The sequence below is a fragment of the Chiroxiphia lanceolata genome, chromosome 30 (assembly GCF_009829145.1).
Source record: "Chiroxiphia lanceolata isolate bChiLan1 chromosome 30, bChiLan1.pri, whole genome shotgun sequence".
NCBI lineage: Eukaryota > Metazoa > Chordata > Aves > Passeriformes > Pipridae > Chiroxiphia > Chiroxiphia lanceolata.
Window position 1 is genome coordinate 1,919,675 of NC_045666.1, and position 18,590 is coordinate 1,938,264.

General features: G+C 59.5%; 1 protein-coding gene across 3 annotated transcripts in view; it reads right to left on the reverse strand.

The window, feature by feature from the left end:
* The window catches only part of LRP1 (LDL receptor related protein 1), a 74,812-nt gene that overhangs the window by 49,410 nt on the left and 6,812 nt on the right, over window positions 1–18,590 (reverse strand). For all 3 annotated transcript variants that reach the window (XR_004361172.1, XM_032713653.1, XM_032713652.1), the window contains exons 2-6: window positions 10,335–10,457; window positions 5,955–6,092; window positions 4,173–4,292; window positions 3,195–3,323; window positions 2,706–2,969 (exon numbers count right to left, since the gene is read on the reverse strand). Coding sequence is in view for 2 of the 3 variants with exons in the window: in XM_032713653.1 (XP_032569544.1) it covers window positions 2,706–2,969; window positions 3,195–3,323; window positions 4,173–4,292; window positions 5,955–6,092; window positions 10,335–10,457 (774 nt within the window). In the remaining variant the exon portion in view is untranslated. The remainder of the gene's footprint in view (window positions 1–2,705; window positions 2,970–3,194; window positions 3,324–4,172; window positions 4,293–5,954; window positions 6,093–10,334; window positions 10,458–18,590) is intronic.

Below are 18,590 nucleotides of genomic sequence, written 5' to 3' on the forward strand. Positions count from 1 at the left end.
GTGTCCCCCCACCTCCTGGTGTCACCTGTGGGGAACGGGCACATGAATCCAGTGGGAGGTGGCACAAATCCCACCACAGACCGGAGCGCTGCTTCCCTCGCTGTCCCCGCCTCGGGGTCCACAGCTGAGCTCAGGGTTCCCCAAGGATGATCCCTGACAAAGGGCCCCAGGATGAGGGGACACGAGCAGCAGGATAAGCTGGGCAGCTGGGAGAGCTGGGGGAGCAGAGAGCTCCAGCCGGGACACGGGATGCAGCAGCACCAGAGCTCGGAAGCAGATTTTAATTATTATTTTTTAGTGCACTGTTTGGCTTTGAAATTCCTTGGAAGCCCAACTCCAAACAAACAAGGACATTGTCTGGGGAAACACGTGGAGGCTGGAATCTGGTTGAGAAAACCCACGGGATCACAAAGTCCCTGGAGTTCAAGGATCAGCCACCGAGCACGGAGGGTCCACAGGGACCCGTCCCTGGCCTGGGCTGTTGCTTCAGAGCACATCCTGCCCCTGCCCCACACCAGAGGGGCTCAGGGCTGATGGGGGGTCTGTGGCAAACCCCTGTCCCTGTCCTGATGCTCCAAGTGGTTGGAGCAGCCACCAGAGCCGGGGGATGCAGCCTCAGCATCCACGTGCCTCCGTCCTTGAGCGCGAGCGGACGCGCGACGCCTGCCAGGATCCTCCCGGACAGGAACAGTACTGGATTGTCACAGGGAGCGGAGGAGAGGGAGATTGGGATGGGAGGAAGGATGAGACAAGTTCCCCTTGTTACAATTCAGCACTGGCAGGAAGGACAAGCCCTCCCCGTGCCATCGCTTGTGCCTCGTCCTCCTCACGGGGCCGAGCACGGAGGGACACTGGGCTCCTGGGGCTGGCAGGAAGGTGCCACTTCCAAGGTCCCTGCAGGGATGGGAACACCTTGGACCCCTGCCCCGTGAGGGGCCGCGTTGCCCACCTGCTCTGGCCACTGGCACCGAGCCTCACACGTCCCCTGGAGGTGCCCAGAGTCCCCCCAGCCCACTCTGACTGGTGAGAGAACTAATCCAATTCCAACGTGAAGTGGGATTTTTTTGTAAGAGAAATGGATGGAAGGCTTTACCAGCCTCTGATTTTTAGTGTGGTCCTGGAAAAAGCCCTGGGGGTAGGGAACCAGCCAGCTCAGATCAACTGAGAAAATCAGTGCCTGTGACAAATGTCCACAGGCAGCGACGTGGGAACCGAGGGAGCGGCAGAAGTGCCGGAGCTCTCGAGCCTGCGGAGAGCAAAAGGGTTTGGGAGTGTAAAGGACCAGGGGAACAGCAAAGCTCCGGGTACAGCAGGTCATGCCAAGGCCTGTTAACAGCCTCCATTTAACACAACTCCCACAGCACAAGTGACACTAATCTCTGCAGGAAGGGAGCGGGGCAGGGAGGCAGGGGAGCGATCGGAGCCGCCGCACATCCCACACCTCCCCTGGCAGCTGGAGCTGCTGCTTTCCAGCCCCTCAGCATCAATCTCCCCCCATCAGATGCCAGCTCAAGCCCCATTAGCAGCAGGCACCAGGGAGGCCCATTCGCTGGGAGCAGATAATGCCATAAAGAAGCAAATAAAGAGGGAAACCACTAATTGGATTCACGGGTCTCTCCAGTGTCCTGCCTGAGAGTGACATTATCTCCTCATCCCAGTGCCCAGCACCGGACTCAGCAGCGGGGGAATTCATTTCTCCACCCCCACTGTGCTGAGGAACCAGCCTCACCCCGAGGGAGTCTTCAGAGAGGAGCTGGAGGGGCACCAAAAGCAGAGACCTCCCTAAATCCCGGGAGGGGAGCGGGGAGCTGAGCCCTGGCCTGCCCGATTCCACGCTATCGCCTCCGAGAGCAAAGGGTGAGGCCTCTCCCTAAAAATACACACTGCCCTAAAAATACACAGGGTGAGCTTAAATTAACCATGCACACACCCCCGTGGCAGCCACAGCCAGCTCAGCCCAGCCACACACAGCCCCAGGACCCCCAGGACCCCCGGGATTCCCGGGATCCAGCCTTGTGCCCTTGGCAGAGAAACGCCCTCGGCTCCGGGATCCCCCCGGGACCTTCCCTCCTTTGCAGAGATCGGTTCGTCCACGTCCCCACCGGTCCCACTGCTCTGCACTGCCAAGGAAGGTGCTGGAAGCCCACAGGGATCCCTCACCAGGCAGAGGCTCTCATGGGTCTGACCTAGAGAGCACCGAAATCCCAGTCAGTGACTCTCCTTCCCGTTCTGCCTGTGGAACTGGGAGCGGTGAGCCCGAACAGGAGACGGAGCTGTAACCACACTCGTTCCGGCCACGGAGCCACGAGTGGAAGGGAAGTGCCACTTGCCACCCAGTGACTCACACGGTGCCCACAGAGGCACCTCTGGGTTGGGAGTTTGTTCTCAGTCACTTTTTGGGGTGGAACTCGGTCGCTTTTTGGGGTGGGACCAAACGACGAAGCAAAAACCGCCATCCCCCAAACCTGCTGCACAGGTACCGGCTCCGCTCCTCCCTGCACCCCTTTCCCTCAGATCCTCACACAAAGAAACCACAAAACTTGCTAGAAATAATAAAAGGGAAGGAAAAGGAAAGGCCAGTTCCTGGCTCTGTGGGAAGCTGCCTCCTTCCCAGTTTCACCCACAGCAGTCTGGGGACACTCAGGCATCACAAGGAGACGGGGATGGGGGAGCAGGGCAGGATCCCGAGGGGAGCGAACACTCACGGTGCAGACTCAGGGAGATGTTGATGGAGCGTTCCTCCACAAACCCCTTCAGGTTGGGGATCTTGGCGCATTTGAGGATGGTCTGGGAGGCACTGTCCCCCACGTGGACCCAGCACACCGTGTCCTCCACGTAGTTGAAGTCCATGGCCGTGGTCTGCTTGGCACTGGTGGGGGTGATGTTGGGCACGGGGGCTCCGCTCAGGTACGTGGCCAGGATGTTCTGGGAGTTGGCGATGAGGAGCACAGGAGGGCGATCCACGGGCTCTGGGGGAAGGAGGGGAGAAGGGGGGGTCACGGTAGAGCACCTGAACCCCACACCAGCCTGCAGCCCAGCCCTTCTGATCCGGCCGAAACACCACCGTGGCACAGGTGAGGAGGTGGCAGTGCAGGACATTCCTCAGGGAAGAGCCTGACGTGGAGAGCCCAGAGCAGGGCCACGGCCTGCAGAGCTGCCCCGAAGCACCACGCTCCTCCTGCCAGGGATCTCACCGTTCTTGGCTTTGCAGGATCTGTTGTCTGGCTGCAGGAGATACCCCTCGACACAGCTGCAGGTGTAGGAGCCCTCCGTGTTGGTGCACGTCTGGCTGCAGGTCCCGTACACGGTGCATTCGTCAAAGTCTGGAAAGGACAGGAAAAACCCCGAGGTTTGGACCAGCAAACACCCCTCCTTGGCTGCCTAAAGAGGGAATGAGGCTTCCCCATTTTCTCCAAGGTGGAGCTGCAGAGGAGGGGATGACTCTCAAGCTGAAGGGACCCTCACATTCGTCTCACAAGGAATCGAAGGGACCCTCAAATTGGCCTCCTGAGGAACTGAAGGGACTCTCACACCCAAGGCCACCCCATGACAGGACAGGCAGCCCCCAACTCTCTGCTCCAGCATCAGCTCCAGCAGGACAAGTCCTGCCTGGCCACTGAGCCTCCCCCCAGCTCTGCACCTCCATTCCCACTCCAAATCCCTGTAATCTGCAGCTCCCAAACCCCCAGCTCAGCCATTCTTTTTTCTGGCAGATAAAAATGATGCATCCCCCAGAGCTCCTGCCCCAGAGCTCTGACAGAACCAGGAACAGCCCCTTCCACTTCTGCACAGGGACATGAAAGGGATGGAGACACCACAGTCCAGCACTTCCAGACTCATTTCTGGTATTACATCGATCCCATCACTCCTTGCTGACCCTCCCCTATTTTCCCCACCCTCCCCGAAGCAGAGACACCAGGAGCACACACCAGGCCCTGACTGCACACAAAGGCCTTTTCCCTACTCCCTCCCAGTATTCCTGACTTAGGCTTTCAGGAGCCACATCCACAGGGGCTGGAGTCTCATCCCATCTCATCTGCCCCACGTTCCCCCCTGAAAGGCGAGGTCTGCCGAGCCCCTTTTGCTGCTCCCAAGCTGGTGACACTGGACACATCCCAGAGGACCCAGAGTCACCAGGAATGGGGTGAGGGCTCTGCCTGGCCCAGACCCACCTCTGCAGCTCCTCCGGTCCTCGGCCAGCTGGAAGGAGTGGTTGCAGTAGCAGACGGGGCCGGCCAGCGTTGGGGCACAGTGGTGCTGGCAGCCCAGAGCTGAGCAGTTGGCCAGTTGTTCTGCAGAGACAGGGGAGAGGGAGGAGGGAGGATGTCACCGGGGCAGGAACAGGATGGACACCCAGGACCCAACTTCTGGCTGAAGGGGACCCTGAGACACCACCCCAGGCTTTGCTGGGGGCCTCCACGCTGCTCCCAGCTCCTCGGTGGGGACAGAGGGACCGAGACCCTCCCCAGAGGGAGGGAGGCCACATGGGGGGGTCTGAGCAGCCCCCACTGTACCCTGGCACTGCTGACTTCAAGCCACTGCAGTGGTGGCCAAGACCTGGCACTCCTTGTGCAGGAGAGTGGTGTGGGATGGAGCTCCAGGGAATCCTGGGGGACACAAGATACACTGGAGAGCCTGGAGCTCCCCTCCCCTCCTCGCTCTGCCTGGCCCAGTCACTCGAGGGCTCAGAGTGGGCGATGGGGGGGTTCAGCACAGGGGCTCTGCTGGCACTGCCACCCCTGGGATGTCTGCAAGGGCAGCAGAGGGGCCCCAACTCTCCGAGGGGAGTGAGACGGGGCAGCACGAGGCTCCAGCAGCTGGAGCGTGAACGGGGGTGTCAGCTCGGGGTGACAGTTTGGGGTGACACCTTTGGGCGACAGTTCAGCGTGATGGCTTTAGGTGACAGCTCAGGGGGACAGTTTGGGGTGACAGCTCAGGGGGATGGTTCAGGGGGACAGTTTGAGGTGACAGTCTGGAGTGACAGTTTGGAGTGACAGTTTGGAGTGACAGCTCAGGGTGACAGCTCAGGGTGACAGCTCAGGGTGACAGCTCCCCTGCCCAAGCCCGGGGCGAAGGCAGGTCGGGGCCCGCAACCAGCTGTGAGGAAATGCCTCCCTGGGCGAGGAGATGCCTCCCTGGGGCGGCACCGGCCATGGCAGGGGGGACTTGGCATCCGGCTCAAGCACCACCGAGGGCCGACGGCCCCAACGTGCCCAAACCTGTGAGCTCCAGGTGCCCGGAGCCGGGAGCAGCAGCTGCCCGGGGTCGGCCCTCGCCGCGTGCGCGCGGCTCACGTGCTGCCCGGGGAAAATCAGATCCCGCTTCAGTAACGAGAGCCATCACTGAAATATTAATTGTGGGCTCCGGCACAGCTGCAGGAGCTGCCTCAGGCTCTCCAGTGGGAGAGGAGGAGGGGAGAGGAGCTGTGTCCCAGGAGGAAGCCCCTCGGGGCGGGGGGGTCCCAGTGGAGTGGGGCAGGAGCCCGAGGCAGGGAAGGGTTGGGGAGCAAAGAGGCTTCAGAGCTCGGGGTCAGCCCGGGACACACATTTCTGAGCGACTAATCTGCGCAGCAGCACGCTGGTTTAGGGAGTTTTCCAGCAGGATTAGCCACGGGGACAGGCCAGGAGGGGGAACAAAGCTCCTGGAAATTAGGAAAAAACCACAGTGGTATCTCTTATCTGGACCAGAACCCCAGGCCTGGAGCTTTTAAAGCCAGGAGACAATGCAGCTATTTCATGGCTGTGGGCTCAGGAATGATGGGCATTTCACTTCCAAGCGGCTCTGGATAATCTCTGGATCTGAGAGCGGCCAGTGCTGAGCTGAGCGTGGTGGGGCTCACACCCAACCACAGAAACCAGGGACAGACGGGGACCTCGTCACTCCCACCCCGGTGGGGGAACATCCCGTGGGGCAGCCCCCCCGTCCCGCAGCCCCCTGGGACCCCCCAGACCTACCCCGGCAGTGCGGCCCCTCGTCGGAGCCGTCGAAGCAGTCGTGGAGCCCATTGCAGAGTTTGCTCATGTGGATGCAGAGCTCGGTGCCCAGGCAGTTGTGCTCGTTGGGTTGGCAGCGGGACACTTTGCTCTGGGGACCTGCAGGACACCAAAGGGCACAGGGGTCAGCACAGGGGTCAGCACAGGGGTCAGCACAGGGGTCAGCACAGGGGTCAGCACAGGGACCGTGGAGGCCCCGCAGCCCCCGCACCTCCCTCGGTGCCAACACGCTCCTTGTCCCGAGGCCATGGCACAGGCAGGTTCATGGGGGGCCGCTCCAAACCCAGCACAAGGAGACTTAATCTCCATTATTAACTGGAAAAATTACAAAGGAAGCCAGGTTTTATTTTTAAGCTCCTCTGGAAAGAAGCAAAGCATGGAGACAAACAACAAACACACCGAAAATCGATTAACGGCCTGAAACCCCAGGAAAAGTTCCTGCAGGGTCCAGCACGGCTTCACACGGGGCTGGAGGTGGCTGCAGGGGGTGACACACAAACAGTGAGCCCTGGTACAGCCCCTGTGAATCCTGGCCCCCTCCACAGGGTCTCCCCCCCTCCCTGTCCCAGACCCACGTTCCGTGTCAGGGCTGAACACGCAGCATTTCACCAGAGCCACCAACACGCCTCTGCCCAGCCAAAACACTAAAATCCCATTTTCTGGGGAGCCAGGGGCTGTTTGTGCCTCACTCTCCTGTCAGCAGGGCTGGCAGTGGGGACAGTGGCAGAAATAGCTCCACGGATCCCCGCGGGCCCCCCGTCCTTCGCACCCACGAGCGCCGGGAAGGGCACAGCACACGCTGGGCACCGTGTCCAGGCATGGTCCCATTTTAGCCCAGTCACCTTCAGCAGAGGCTCCAGCAGCGGGGTTTGTCCTAAATAAGCTCAAACTCTCCTTGGAGAGGAGTGTTACATCACACACAGAGATCCATGTGCCGGTACATCCTCACACCACACGGCTCCGGCCAGCGCGGGCTCAGCGTCACCACCGAGTGACACAGGATGGGACCCCCACCCTGACCCCCACCCTGACCCTTGGGTTCCCAGCAGCTGTGGCTCCAACAGGAGCCCACGGTCCCCAGCAACACAGGGAGCTGTGGAAAGGGGACCACAGACCCCGGGGTTTGTGAACCCCCTGAACACACAAACCCATCCCGGCCAAAACCTGCCCCCATCCCTCTGCCCGTCCCGTGCAGTGACACACCTGCCCCTGCCTGCACAAGAGATGCCAAAAAAATGGGAATCTAACGGGCTCCAGATGCCAGATGGCTCCTCTGAGCCTCAAACACATGCCAGTATCCCTCCAGTTGGCCAACTGGGCACTGGGACCAGGGGCTCCTCCAGGATGGCAGATACGGAGCTCAGGACACCCAGGCTCTGTCACACCCACTGAGGATGGGGGATTCCCCCCTTTCCAAGCCCCAGGGCACCCAGCAGATGACTCCTGGGAGAATTTCCTACTGGGCGCCGCTGCCCAGATTTGTTTTTCACAGAGGGTGGGCCCCCAGTAATTGCAAATTACAGGATAATTAAGTAATATCAATATATGGACCAAAAGAATGAAGGGGCTGAAATGAAGCGCCCAGTTCATCAGTCAGAGCTGCTCTGCCGTGTCCATTATTCCCTGCAAAGAGCCTGGATCAAACCACTTATCCCAAACAGGGCAGGATTAATCCACAAGCCACTTTGTTTGCTTTTGACTGTGCTGGCGCTAATAAATGAGCCAATTTATTACATGTGACAAGCTTGTGGTACACCCCAAGGAGCCGAATTAGGCAGGAATGTTTAACCTTGAAAAACCACCCGGAAAAAAAAAAAAAAAAGGAGGAAAGAAGAAAAGCAACTCTTCCTCCTGCAGCTGATTTGGCAACAGCCCAGAGAGAGGCAGACGTGGGGGAACGCGCTGAGGGGAGAGGCTGGAGGGGCAGGGGCCGGATGGCCCTGCCTGTCCCACCAGGATGCCCAGGGATGGCAGCAGTGAGGGTCCTGCTGCTGCCCAGGGGCTCACACCCAAACTCACACAGGACCACGCCAAGGGCAGACCCAGCACGGCAAGATGAGGGACCCGAGGTCTCCTGAACCCTCAGGTCGACGGACGGACCAACCAAACGCCAGCCACAGCTCAGCCGTGGCAAATCCCTTCCTCAGAGCCCCTCATCCCCTTTGATTTCCAACAGGATGGAAATCAAGTGTTGTCCAAGTGTTTTCCATGGAGCAAAAAGCTGACCGGCCGGGCAAGAACCGCGCGCGAGGCGCTCGCACCGGCACTCGCACAGCACCGGGCTAGGGAGGGACAGGGAACACGTGAGCAAAGCCAGGGAACACTTCAAAGGATTCCTCAGGGAGGAAAACCCGGCAGGTACCTGAGGGCGTCTCCAAGAGGCTCCCACAGGAGCACGTTGGTGCCACACAAACCTCCCGGCACCGAAGGACACGCGGAGCAGCCGCGGGAGCCGCGCTCGCAGCCCCGGCTCAAACACGGATTAAACGGGAGCAATAAAAGTCATTCTCTCCCTGCCAAGGAGATAAGGGGGATGAGAGGCTGCTGGAAGCCCCGGTGCCGGAGTGGCGTGAGAAAAGCCGGCCTGGCAATCCCGGAGATACCAGGGGCAGGTGCTGACAGGTCGGGCTCGGCGGGAGGAGCCCGGGCAGGAGCGGGCAGGAGATTCCCCACATCCCCCTGCCCATGGGAACGGCACAGACGGGCACCGGCACCGCGGGGTGACCCCAATCTCCATGTCCCGGGGGGCACAGCCTCCCCCTGGCCCCCTCCTGCTGTCTTGGGGTGAAGAGCAGGAATTTGGGAACAATGAGCAGAGTCCCTCAGGGGGCCAAACCCCCCCAGGGCTGGGCTGGGGAGGGAACAGCTTCCCAAGGACTGAGCGACTCTGAAGTTTAGGGTCTGTGATGGTGATGGAAACACGTGGATTTGGTCCCACACGTGGGCTCAGCCCACATGGTGAGGAGAGAGGAGATGCCAGGCTTTGGTCTGAGCCTTGCAGAGGCTTCCAGTTCCCTGTCCTGGGAGAGTCAAGCATGTTCCAAGGGGCTTGGGGTCAGCAGGTCATTCTGTGTCCCCCAGGAATGAACCCTCAGGGGAGCTCAGACTAAACCCAAGAGTCCTCCAACATCCACGATCCCCACACAGATGGACACGAGGTGCATCCACAGCACCGGCCACTGCTCCCAGCAGCGGGGGCCCCACCAGCCACAGGGAAGAGAGAGGAAGAAGGGGAAGAGGGAAGAGCATCCAAGGGGTCCGTTCTCCCATCACCTGTCCACATGGATGGAGCAGGGACATGCGCAGCGAGTGGAACACGTCAGTCAGGACAGATTCCTTCCAGCCTCCCAGTCCTCCCGCTGTAATTTTCCAGGGCTGCTGATTGACTGGAGCCAGCCAGCCCATCCCAGCCCCCCAGCCCTCCCACAGAGGGGCCGGTTGCATCATTTTGCCTTAAGGAATAAATAAACCCGGAGCCGAACCAGAAACTGCTCTGGAGGAGACGGTTCTGCCAAGCACGGTGGAAGTGGGAATCCAGGAGGCATCACTGGGACAGGGGACCAGGGGATTCTGCTGGTCCCCAGCAGTGGCTGCCCTGTGACCCAGAATCAGGCAGAGGGAGAAGGTGGGACACAGGGACAGGTGGTTCCTTCTCCAGCCCAGCCGGAATGGAGGTCCTGGCACATCCCTGCAGAGCCCCTGGAGTCAGTACAGCCCTAACTCACTCCCCTGTGCAGACACAGCCCCTCCATCCCCATCCCTGTGCCCCATCTCAGCCATCCCAGCTCCCTGTTTGCTTCTGGAGAGACACCACTGCCCCAGCTGAGGTGGGAGCACCCCCAGTGCCGGGGCCATCGGGGTCCAAGGGGCTCCAACAGCTCAGACCAGCAAACCCAATCCAGCATCCCGATCCCAAAACACACCTGGGAGAGCGGCATCGCTTTCCCAGTTGCTCCCCAGGACTCCCAGAGACCCCCTGCCCTTGCTCCCAGTGCCCGGGAACGCTGGGTGCTGTGGCACCGAGGACGGGGTGCCACTGCCTGGCCCCCGACTCCTCCTTCCTCGGGTACCTCCATTTTCATGGGGACAGAAACAGGTGAGTGATTCCCCGGGTTGTTCCGGTGGATCCCAGCCCTGGAACAGCGGACAGATGGACGGATGGACGGACGGGATGGACGGAATGGGCACCCCCCACCCCGGGGGGGCTGAGGTAGAGCCTCTGTGGTGCGATGGCTGCTCGGGGCCCTGGAACGCCCGTGGAACAGGGTGGAACAACCCGAAGGAGGGGGTTAGGAAGGAAAGGCATACATACATATCTCTAGGAAGGAAAGGCATACATACATATCTCGGGAGATTCATCCGAGCCATCCGGACAATCCTTCTCCCCGTCACAGCGCCAGCCCTTAGATATGCACGTAATCTGATCTTTGCATGCAAACTGTTTGGGGCTACAAGTCTTCGGTGCTGGATGGGAAAGAAATAACGATAATAACAACGTCAGTTTCTTCCCAAAGGACAAGTTGTTTCAAAAGAAAAAAAGAAAATAAAATCAATTTCAATAAGGGGCCGAGATTGGGGTTTTTTTTTAGGGGGGGATGATTTCTTTCGGCGAAAGTTTGAGCCCGGCATCGGATCCATCAAACCTGCCCCTGAGGAAAGGAGGAAATTAGCTGGAGCATTAATTACACGGGAGGAAAACAAGAGCTGAGTGCTGTGATGCACTCGTAGATTTTAAAGATCATTTAACTTGGATGAATTAGCTCCTGGGAGCCAGAGGCGCTTTGCTTTCCGTGCTAGGCAAGGAAAAAAACAGGGGGGAAAACAAGCAAACCCAAATTGAGAACAAATTAAACGTATGTTTCTTTAAATCATGAGGACAACAGTGGGATGGCATTACATCCATCCTGTGCCCAGGACCCGAGGGCAGCCCAGGGAGGGGGCAACTCCACCTCAACACACAGGGATGGACCATGGACAGAACAAAAACCAGCAGGAAAAGTCAAATCAGAGGCTGGGAAGGGAGATGGGTTGGAAGAGCCTCCTGATTGTGTCCTGAGGGTGTCACTGCAATGGGTGTGTGGGGGGGGTCACTGCACCCCCCAGCCCCCAAAAGCAGAGGCTGCAATGAGGGGTCACTGCAATGGGGGTGTCACGCAACAGGGGGGTCACTGCCATGGGGGGTCACTGCCATGGGGGGTCACTGCCATGGGGGGGTCACTGCCATGGGGGGGTCACTGCAATAGGGGGATCACTGCAATGGGGGGGTCACTGCAATGGGGGGGTCACTGCAATGGGGGGGTCACTGCCATGGGGGGGTCACTGCCATGGGGGGTCACTGCCATGGGGGGGTCACTGCCATGGGGGGGTCACTGCAATGGGGGGGTCACTGCAATGGGGGGGTCACTGCCCAGCCCCAGCCCGGGGAGGGGTCTGACATCCTGCAAACCCAAAGCAACTGGGAACGTCTGTTCAGGCAAGGGCAGTCACACGCATTCCCAAAACATTCATCTCGTGGCATCCCGGCTCTCCTGCCAAATTCCCTGCTCCAAGGATCCACTTCCTGCTCAGCCTGTGGAAGAGGGGTCTCTGTGTCTGCATCTTCCTCCCCAGCTCCTGCCACGGCGCCGCCCCACAGCGGGGATGCTGCGAGGGGAGAGGATGGGGATGGTCCAGTCCCCAGTCCCGGTCCCCAGAGGGGAGGAGGAAACCCTTCCTACCCTGTCACAACACTAATTATCCCTCAGACCCGCACAGGGCTTCGCCTGAGCCGTCTGCTGTGACTGAAGTGCAGCTCCTCCTGCAAACCTGCTTTCCCTCCTTCCTCCCCTTCCCTCACGGCATCCGCACCGGCGGCGTGGGAGCTGCTGCTCAGCACCACGGCAGGAGCTCAGCACAGCCAAGATGGAGCCTGGACGGATCAAAATGGATGGAACATCCCTGGGGATGAGCAGATCCTTCCCCTCCACCTTCCCCAGGCCGGAGGTGACCTCTAGACCAAGCCTGTCCCCTTCCTCCCACCAGGCTCAGGCACGGGCACCTCCTGCTCCACCCCTCTCCCAACGCAGCCCGGCCGCCCCCTCTTCCCAGAGCTCATCTGCCGCCTCCATCTCCCAGCCACAAGCGCAACCCAACGCGGGATTCATTAACAAAACCACAGCAAGGACCGCCACTCCCTGGATTTCCTGCTCTTCCTCATCTTCCCAGGTCTCCGGCAGCCACAGCGTGACCCACGGCTGCCGCAGCCGCCGGCACCCGGAACCCACGGCCCGGCACCTGCCCCGGCCGAGCTCGGCTTCCCAGGGGAGCAGGCAGAGCTAGAGCAGGGCAGATCCCCTGGGAAGCCATTCCCAACCGAATGCCCCGTCCCAGCCCTCACGGGAGGGGAACCAGAGCCAGTCACAAGGTTGTCTTGCACTGGAAATACCAATCCTGTGGCAGGGACAAGCCGGGGATGCTCCAAAGGGTCATCCCCCAGCACCAGCACGTCCGTGCCGAGCAGCCCCGGTTCCAGGACCGGAGCAGAACACGTGGGATTTCTCCCAAGCGTTGACACATCACACTTTGCCAGGCTGCACGTGCAGCACGGACCACACACCTCGGGGGCACCCGCCCTTCCCCAGGGGGGGATGCTCCAGGCAGGGTGACCCCAGGGAGCCACCCTGACACCCCTCAGTGCCACGGGGCACCCGGACCGAGCTCGAACCGCCCCCTCCGCCATCCCCAAACACGACGCCGCCCTCGGCAGAGCATCTTCCAGGGCAGCTCTGGCACTGCTGGCACAGCTTGGAGCAGGGGGAGGAGGGAAGGAGATCACTTCCCACTCGGCAGTTGGCTCCCGGGCTCCTCGGCAACCCCGCATCCCCCGTGCCCGCACAGCGTGTTCCCGGCGCGCTCAATGCCCCGAGCCCGGCGCGGTGCCTCGGTGCCAGGTGGACAATTAGAGAAGGTGTCTGTTCATGCCTCCTCACACGGAGCCAAATCCCCTTCCCGAGCCGGGCGCCCGCCCCAGAGGCAGCGATGGCAGCCCCGGGATGGGGAATAAAGGCGCCTTCATCGGCGCACAATGGGCGGCTCAGAGCGGGGCCGGGGCAGCTGCGGGGACACATCCAGCCTTGGCAGCCAGAGGAAGACCCCGGCTCAAAAGGGACTCAAAGGGGACAGAGCGGGGAGAAACCGGGCTAAAAAATGGATGAAAAATTGACAAAATAGCCAAAAAAAGGCAAAAAAGGGGAAATTGGGAAAAAAAAAAAAAAGACCCAGAGGAGGGTCAATTAAAAAAAAAAAACAACAACAAAAAAACCACCACCCAAGGGTAAAGAACCAGCAAAAAAAAAAAAAAAAAAAAAGAATAAAAAAAAAGAGAGGGTCAGACAAAAAAGAAAAGAGAACAAAAAAAACCACCCAATGCTAAAAAGAAACAAAAAAACACAGCAAACAAAAAAAAACAAACCAAACAAAAAAAGAAACCCCAAAAAGCCCAACGCAAATAAAAAGAGCCTCAAAAATAGCCAGCCCACAAAAAAAGGCGCAGAAAAGATGGCCACAAAAAAAAAAATTGAAAAGAGCCGTCCAAAAAAGGATCAAAGAAAAAAAAAGGTAAAAAAAAGCCAAAAGAAAGGTCTTGCCCAAAACTGCCCCCCCAAAAAAAGCCATGTGGGTGCAAGAAAGGAAATTGCTCTTTCTCCAGACAGGTGGCAACAGATGCCCCCGCTGTTCTTCCCAGGTGGAAGGGGACCCAAGAGCCTGTGCCAGCATCCCATGGACACCCAGAGGCCTCATGGTGGAGCAGGATGGCTGGGAAAAGGGTCTGCAAAGAAAAACACCACAAAACTTTGGTTTTGCCTGAAGTGAGAAACGGACACCGAAAGGGCTGGGAGCTCGGGGAGCAGGTCCTGGAGCAGAGCCAAGTGACCTCGACCTCCAGCACGGATGAGTCACAAAACCTGGACAGACTGGAAGCAAGGCACAAACCACCAAGCTCCTTCCCAGGCAATCCTGCTTCCTCCTCGCCCAGCTCCTCCTCCTCTCCTCGGGAGAGGCAGCCGCCGCTGCTCCGCAGGAAACGGCTCTGGCCATAAATAGGGCTTGGAACGAGCACAGTCCCCAAAACCAGATGTTGGGGGAGAGAGAGCACGGAGGGAGGGAATAAACCCACTCTGGAGGCAAATAATCCCACTCCATGGTACTCAAAGGTCTCCATCCCCACCTTGTGTGGCCACAGCACCCCAAAAGGGAAGGTTGTTGTGTTTTGGCCCAATTTTGGCCTTTCTTTGGAGAGCCTGTTCCATCAACCAGATAACACCCCTCTTCTCCCCATGTCCCTCAGTCCTCCCTGTGGATCAAGGCTGGAGGACAGCACGAGGCCATGGTCACTCTTCCCATTCCCCAGTGCCAGCTCAGAACCCCGTGGCACCGTGTTGCCAGACCCTCCAATCACCCAACACGCAAATTCACCCCACTCAACCACCCATCACCAAAGCCATCCCAGTCACCTTACCCTCATTTGGCTCCCCTACATCAGCCACCCTTTGTTCCTGAATTACAGAGAAACAGGATTTGTTCCTTTTTCCGTGCGCTCAGGACTTCGACTGTCCTGGTTTCTCTGCAGCCACAGGACAGGCCCCGGAAGGTCAAGCCTGAACCCCCCCAGCTCCATCCCACTCCTCATCCCAGGCTGGGGCTCCAGGTTGACCCTAAAGCCCCAAATCATGGCAAATTTTTCGGGTCCTTTGGCTCCCAAAAGCCGACCCTGGGGTAATAGAGCCGTTTAAAATACCGAACCCTAGGTCTGAGGCACATTTTTTTCCAGGGGGAAAGGGAAAGGAGGCCTCAGCTGTTTGTTTTGCGTTTAAATACGCGATCCCAAACAGTTCAAATGCATTTTTGCAATTCCTCCATCCGGCCCCCTCCGAGGGAAGATTCAAACCAGATCCCTGCCCCAGCCCTCCAGACCGGCACTCCCGGCCATTCCCTCTGGAGAAGCCGCAGGTATGTGCCAGGCCTGGGGGAGGGGCTGGCCAAATGCTAAGTAAATATTGACTTTAAAATACATTTATTTTTTCCCCCCCCTCTCCTTTCAAGTCAGCCCACGGCACCGGGATCACGAGGCGTTCACCTTCCTCAGAAAAAGGCAGTTTGGAGAAGCCAAGCCCAGCTGTGCTCTGCCAAGGTGGCTGCATGGCAGCTCACGTGCCATTCCCGGGACACCCCCGGCTGGAATGGCTCTGGAGTGGGTTCACCCCAATTGTCCCCTTCTGGAGCCCCCAAGGAGACAAACTGCAACCAACACCAATCCCCCCGAACCAAACACCAGCAGAGCCCCCCACGCTTCAGTCCCAGTATTCCGCACTTCCCTGGTTTCCATCCCCGGTTTTCTGCCCATCTCCCCCCCCAGCAGAGGGATGATGCTGCTGGAAGCAGCTGGAATCTCCTGCCTGCCCCCATCTCCATCCTGGGGCACGGTCAGGGCTGGGACCCCCCCACATCACACCCCGAGCCCAGAGGGACAGGCAGGACAGGTTCCATCTGCTGCCCCCCCCAGGCACAGGGACACCCAGCAAGGATCCCAGAACCCTCAGTTCATCCCTCCCGGCACAGGCACACGCAAGGATCCCAGAACCCCCCCAAACCCTCAGCTCATCCATCCCAGGCACAGGGACACCCAGTGAGGATCCCAGAACCCTCCCAGACCCTCACTCACCATCCCAGGCACAGGACACCCAGTGAGGATCCCAGTACCCTCCCAGCACCCTCAGCTCAGCCATCCCGAGGCCCCTTTCCAGGCACATTCCCGGCACATTCCCGGCCCCTTCCAGGCTCCACAGCTCCACACACGCACCCACCACCCACACCCATGGCAAGGGACACCCATCCCTCCCTCCCACGGGGCACAGACTGGCCCAACTGGTCCCTGCTCCGGGTACCCTGTGCTCCAGGGATTGGGACATCCCAGTGTCCCACCCCGCTCCAGGGACAAGCCCAACTCCCGGCTGGCTCCATGGCCAGGGCAGGGAGAGGTGACACAGCCCAAAGGCACGGGGGGGTCCCCAGCAGCCCCCTGACACCCCCAGCACGTGCACCAGGGTGGGATTCCCGGCAGCCAGGACCTGCCACCGCCTCCCAACCCAAGACAAAGGAGCAGAGCGAGGACGGGGAAGGAGAGGAGGATGGATGGGCAGAGCGCATCCCGAGGGAGGCGGGAGGTGGAGGCAGGAGACGGAGGCAGAGGTGGAGGCTGCCCACCAGCATCCATCCATCCCCACGGGGCGGGGAGGGGGGGAAAGGGAATAACATCCCACTGCGGCTCCCGGGCCGCGTCCATCCCGCAGCTCCACGTCACCTGACTTCAAACGCGTCCGGAGGGAGAGACGATTTCCATGCGAACACGCACCAGGAATCTGGGAGGAATGCGCTCCCCCCCCCCCCCTCCCCGCCCAGCCCCTTCCCCTCCGCTCCCCAGGCTCTGGCAGCTCCGCCGCCTTCAGATGAAATCCATTAAAAAAAAAAAAAAAAAGGAGGGGGGGTGAAAGGAAAGATTTGCATTTTAAACCAAATTCAGGAGCCGGGAGCTCCGAGCCCGAGCGATCCCCCGCGTCCCCTCCCGCCTCCAGCCCCACCGAGAGCCCGCAGCAGAACGAGCTGAAAAATGGCAGGAGATGGAACCAGATGAAACGAAGCCCCGGCACTGCCAGAACTGGGATAATAATAATAAAAAGGAGCTGGATCATCCAGACCGTGGTGGGGAGGGCAGGAGGGGCAGCTCCAACCCCACAGCTGAGGGCGACTGGAGGGAGAATCCTGCTTTTTTTGATTTCTTTCTCTTTTTGCAGCTTATCTGCAATTTAAATGAAAAAAAAAAAAAGGGGGGTGTGGAGGAAAAAGGAAAGAAAAAAAGCATTTTCAGCCAGGAGAAAGGGCTTAAGTCCTCTGGTGCAGTTGGATGGCTGCAGCCGGCCCTGGCCCGTGGCCATCCCTGCTGTTCCCCCTTTTCCTGCCCCAGAGGAGGGATGGGGAGGGGGCAGCGGGACTAAGGAGCCCCCTCCCCACCCCTACCTGCTCAGGCTTTATTGCCTGTATTTATCCCAGCAATAGGAGTGGGATGTTTATACCCTGGGCAGTTGGGAACCCAAACAGGATCCGGTGTTCTGCAGCGTGGTGGTTATTTATGGCCTGTGGCTGGAGCTGATAAGGCTCCCTCCAGAGCCCTGCCTGCGCCGGGAATAAAGCAATTCCACAGGATAGATTAATAGGCATTTCATCCCAGCAGCTGGGAGGGAGGGGAGGGAGGAGGCTGCCGGGAGCTCGGAGGGGCAGGAGGGTCTGTGCTTCCTCCCGCCGGGCCGGCATCAGCTCGCCAAGGCTTTCAAAGGGCTGGAGCCCCGGCCAGAGCCATGGCCTTATTCATTAGTCAACTCAATTTCGCTGCCTCCGCAAATAAGGACTTTGTCTGGGATGGGGAAACGGAGCAGCAGCTATTGTGCCCCAGGAGGGCAGAAAGGGCCCTTTGAGAGGACACTCTGCCGGAATAAAAGTCACTTTTATCCCAGAATAATTAGCATGCTCTGAGTACACTAATTATTCCGGCATAAAGGGACTTTTATTCCCGAGCAGCGCGGCCGCGCGGGGAGTTGCTCTGGATTCGGCTCCACCTGCCCGTGAACACGGCCAGGGATGATCCAGTTGGATTTGGGGGTCCTTGGGTGGCCACTCTGCAGGTCCCCACCGGGGTCCCAGCCAGGACAGGTAGGATCAGTCACCCCCCGAGAGTCGATGAGGCTCCAGGAGGCTGGAGAGGAGCAAGAGGGGACGAGGACATGGAGACCCAGCCCCGTCCCCTGCCACCAGGTCCCCTTCCAAGGTCCCCTGGGGACCTGGGTCTCCTGCTGGGTCCCGTGGGGACCTCAGAGCATCTCCTGGCTCTGGGAGCACAAGGTCACGGAGCCACCGTCGCACAGCACAATCTCCTGCTACTTCAAGTCTCCCCAGAATAACAACCCCCAGCAGCACCACGGCCCTGCCCCGCTCCTGCTGCAGCTCTTGCCTGCCACCAACTCCCATCCTGGTCCCCAAAACCAACCCAACCAGTCCACAGGGACACAGCCCCAGCCATCCACGTGCTGCTGGCGAGGCGGGGGGGGACGGGCAAAGGTCTGGAATTCCTCGACAGCACATCCCGGGAAGGCAGGGCCTGCACAGCTTCCAGGTGGCAGCTGCCCACTGGAAAAACATCCCTGGCACAGTGAAATGTCCCACCTGTCTATAACTGGCACAAATGGTGAAAAAGGAATCGAAAGACCAATCTCAGGTTATCCCTGAGCTGATGCTGAATCCCAGATGCCGCCTGACCCCTCGGCATCTCCATCGGATGCTCCCAGATGGTTCCTGCAGGTCAGGGAATCCTGGTTTCCCCGGTTTTAACTTCTGTAAGTTGCAGAAAAGAAAATTTATGATTAGTGGAGCTGAAGGGCGTGGGGCCGGGCTGGGCGGGCGACGGGGGACGATGGCATCAGACCGCAGAGGAGGAGGAGGAGGAGGAGGAGGGGAGCATCACGCCGGTGAGTAATCGCGGCGCTGGGCTCCAAACCCGCTCTTCCCCAG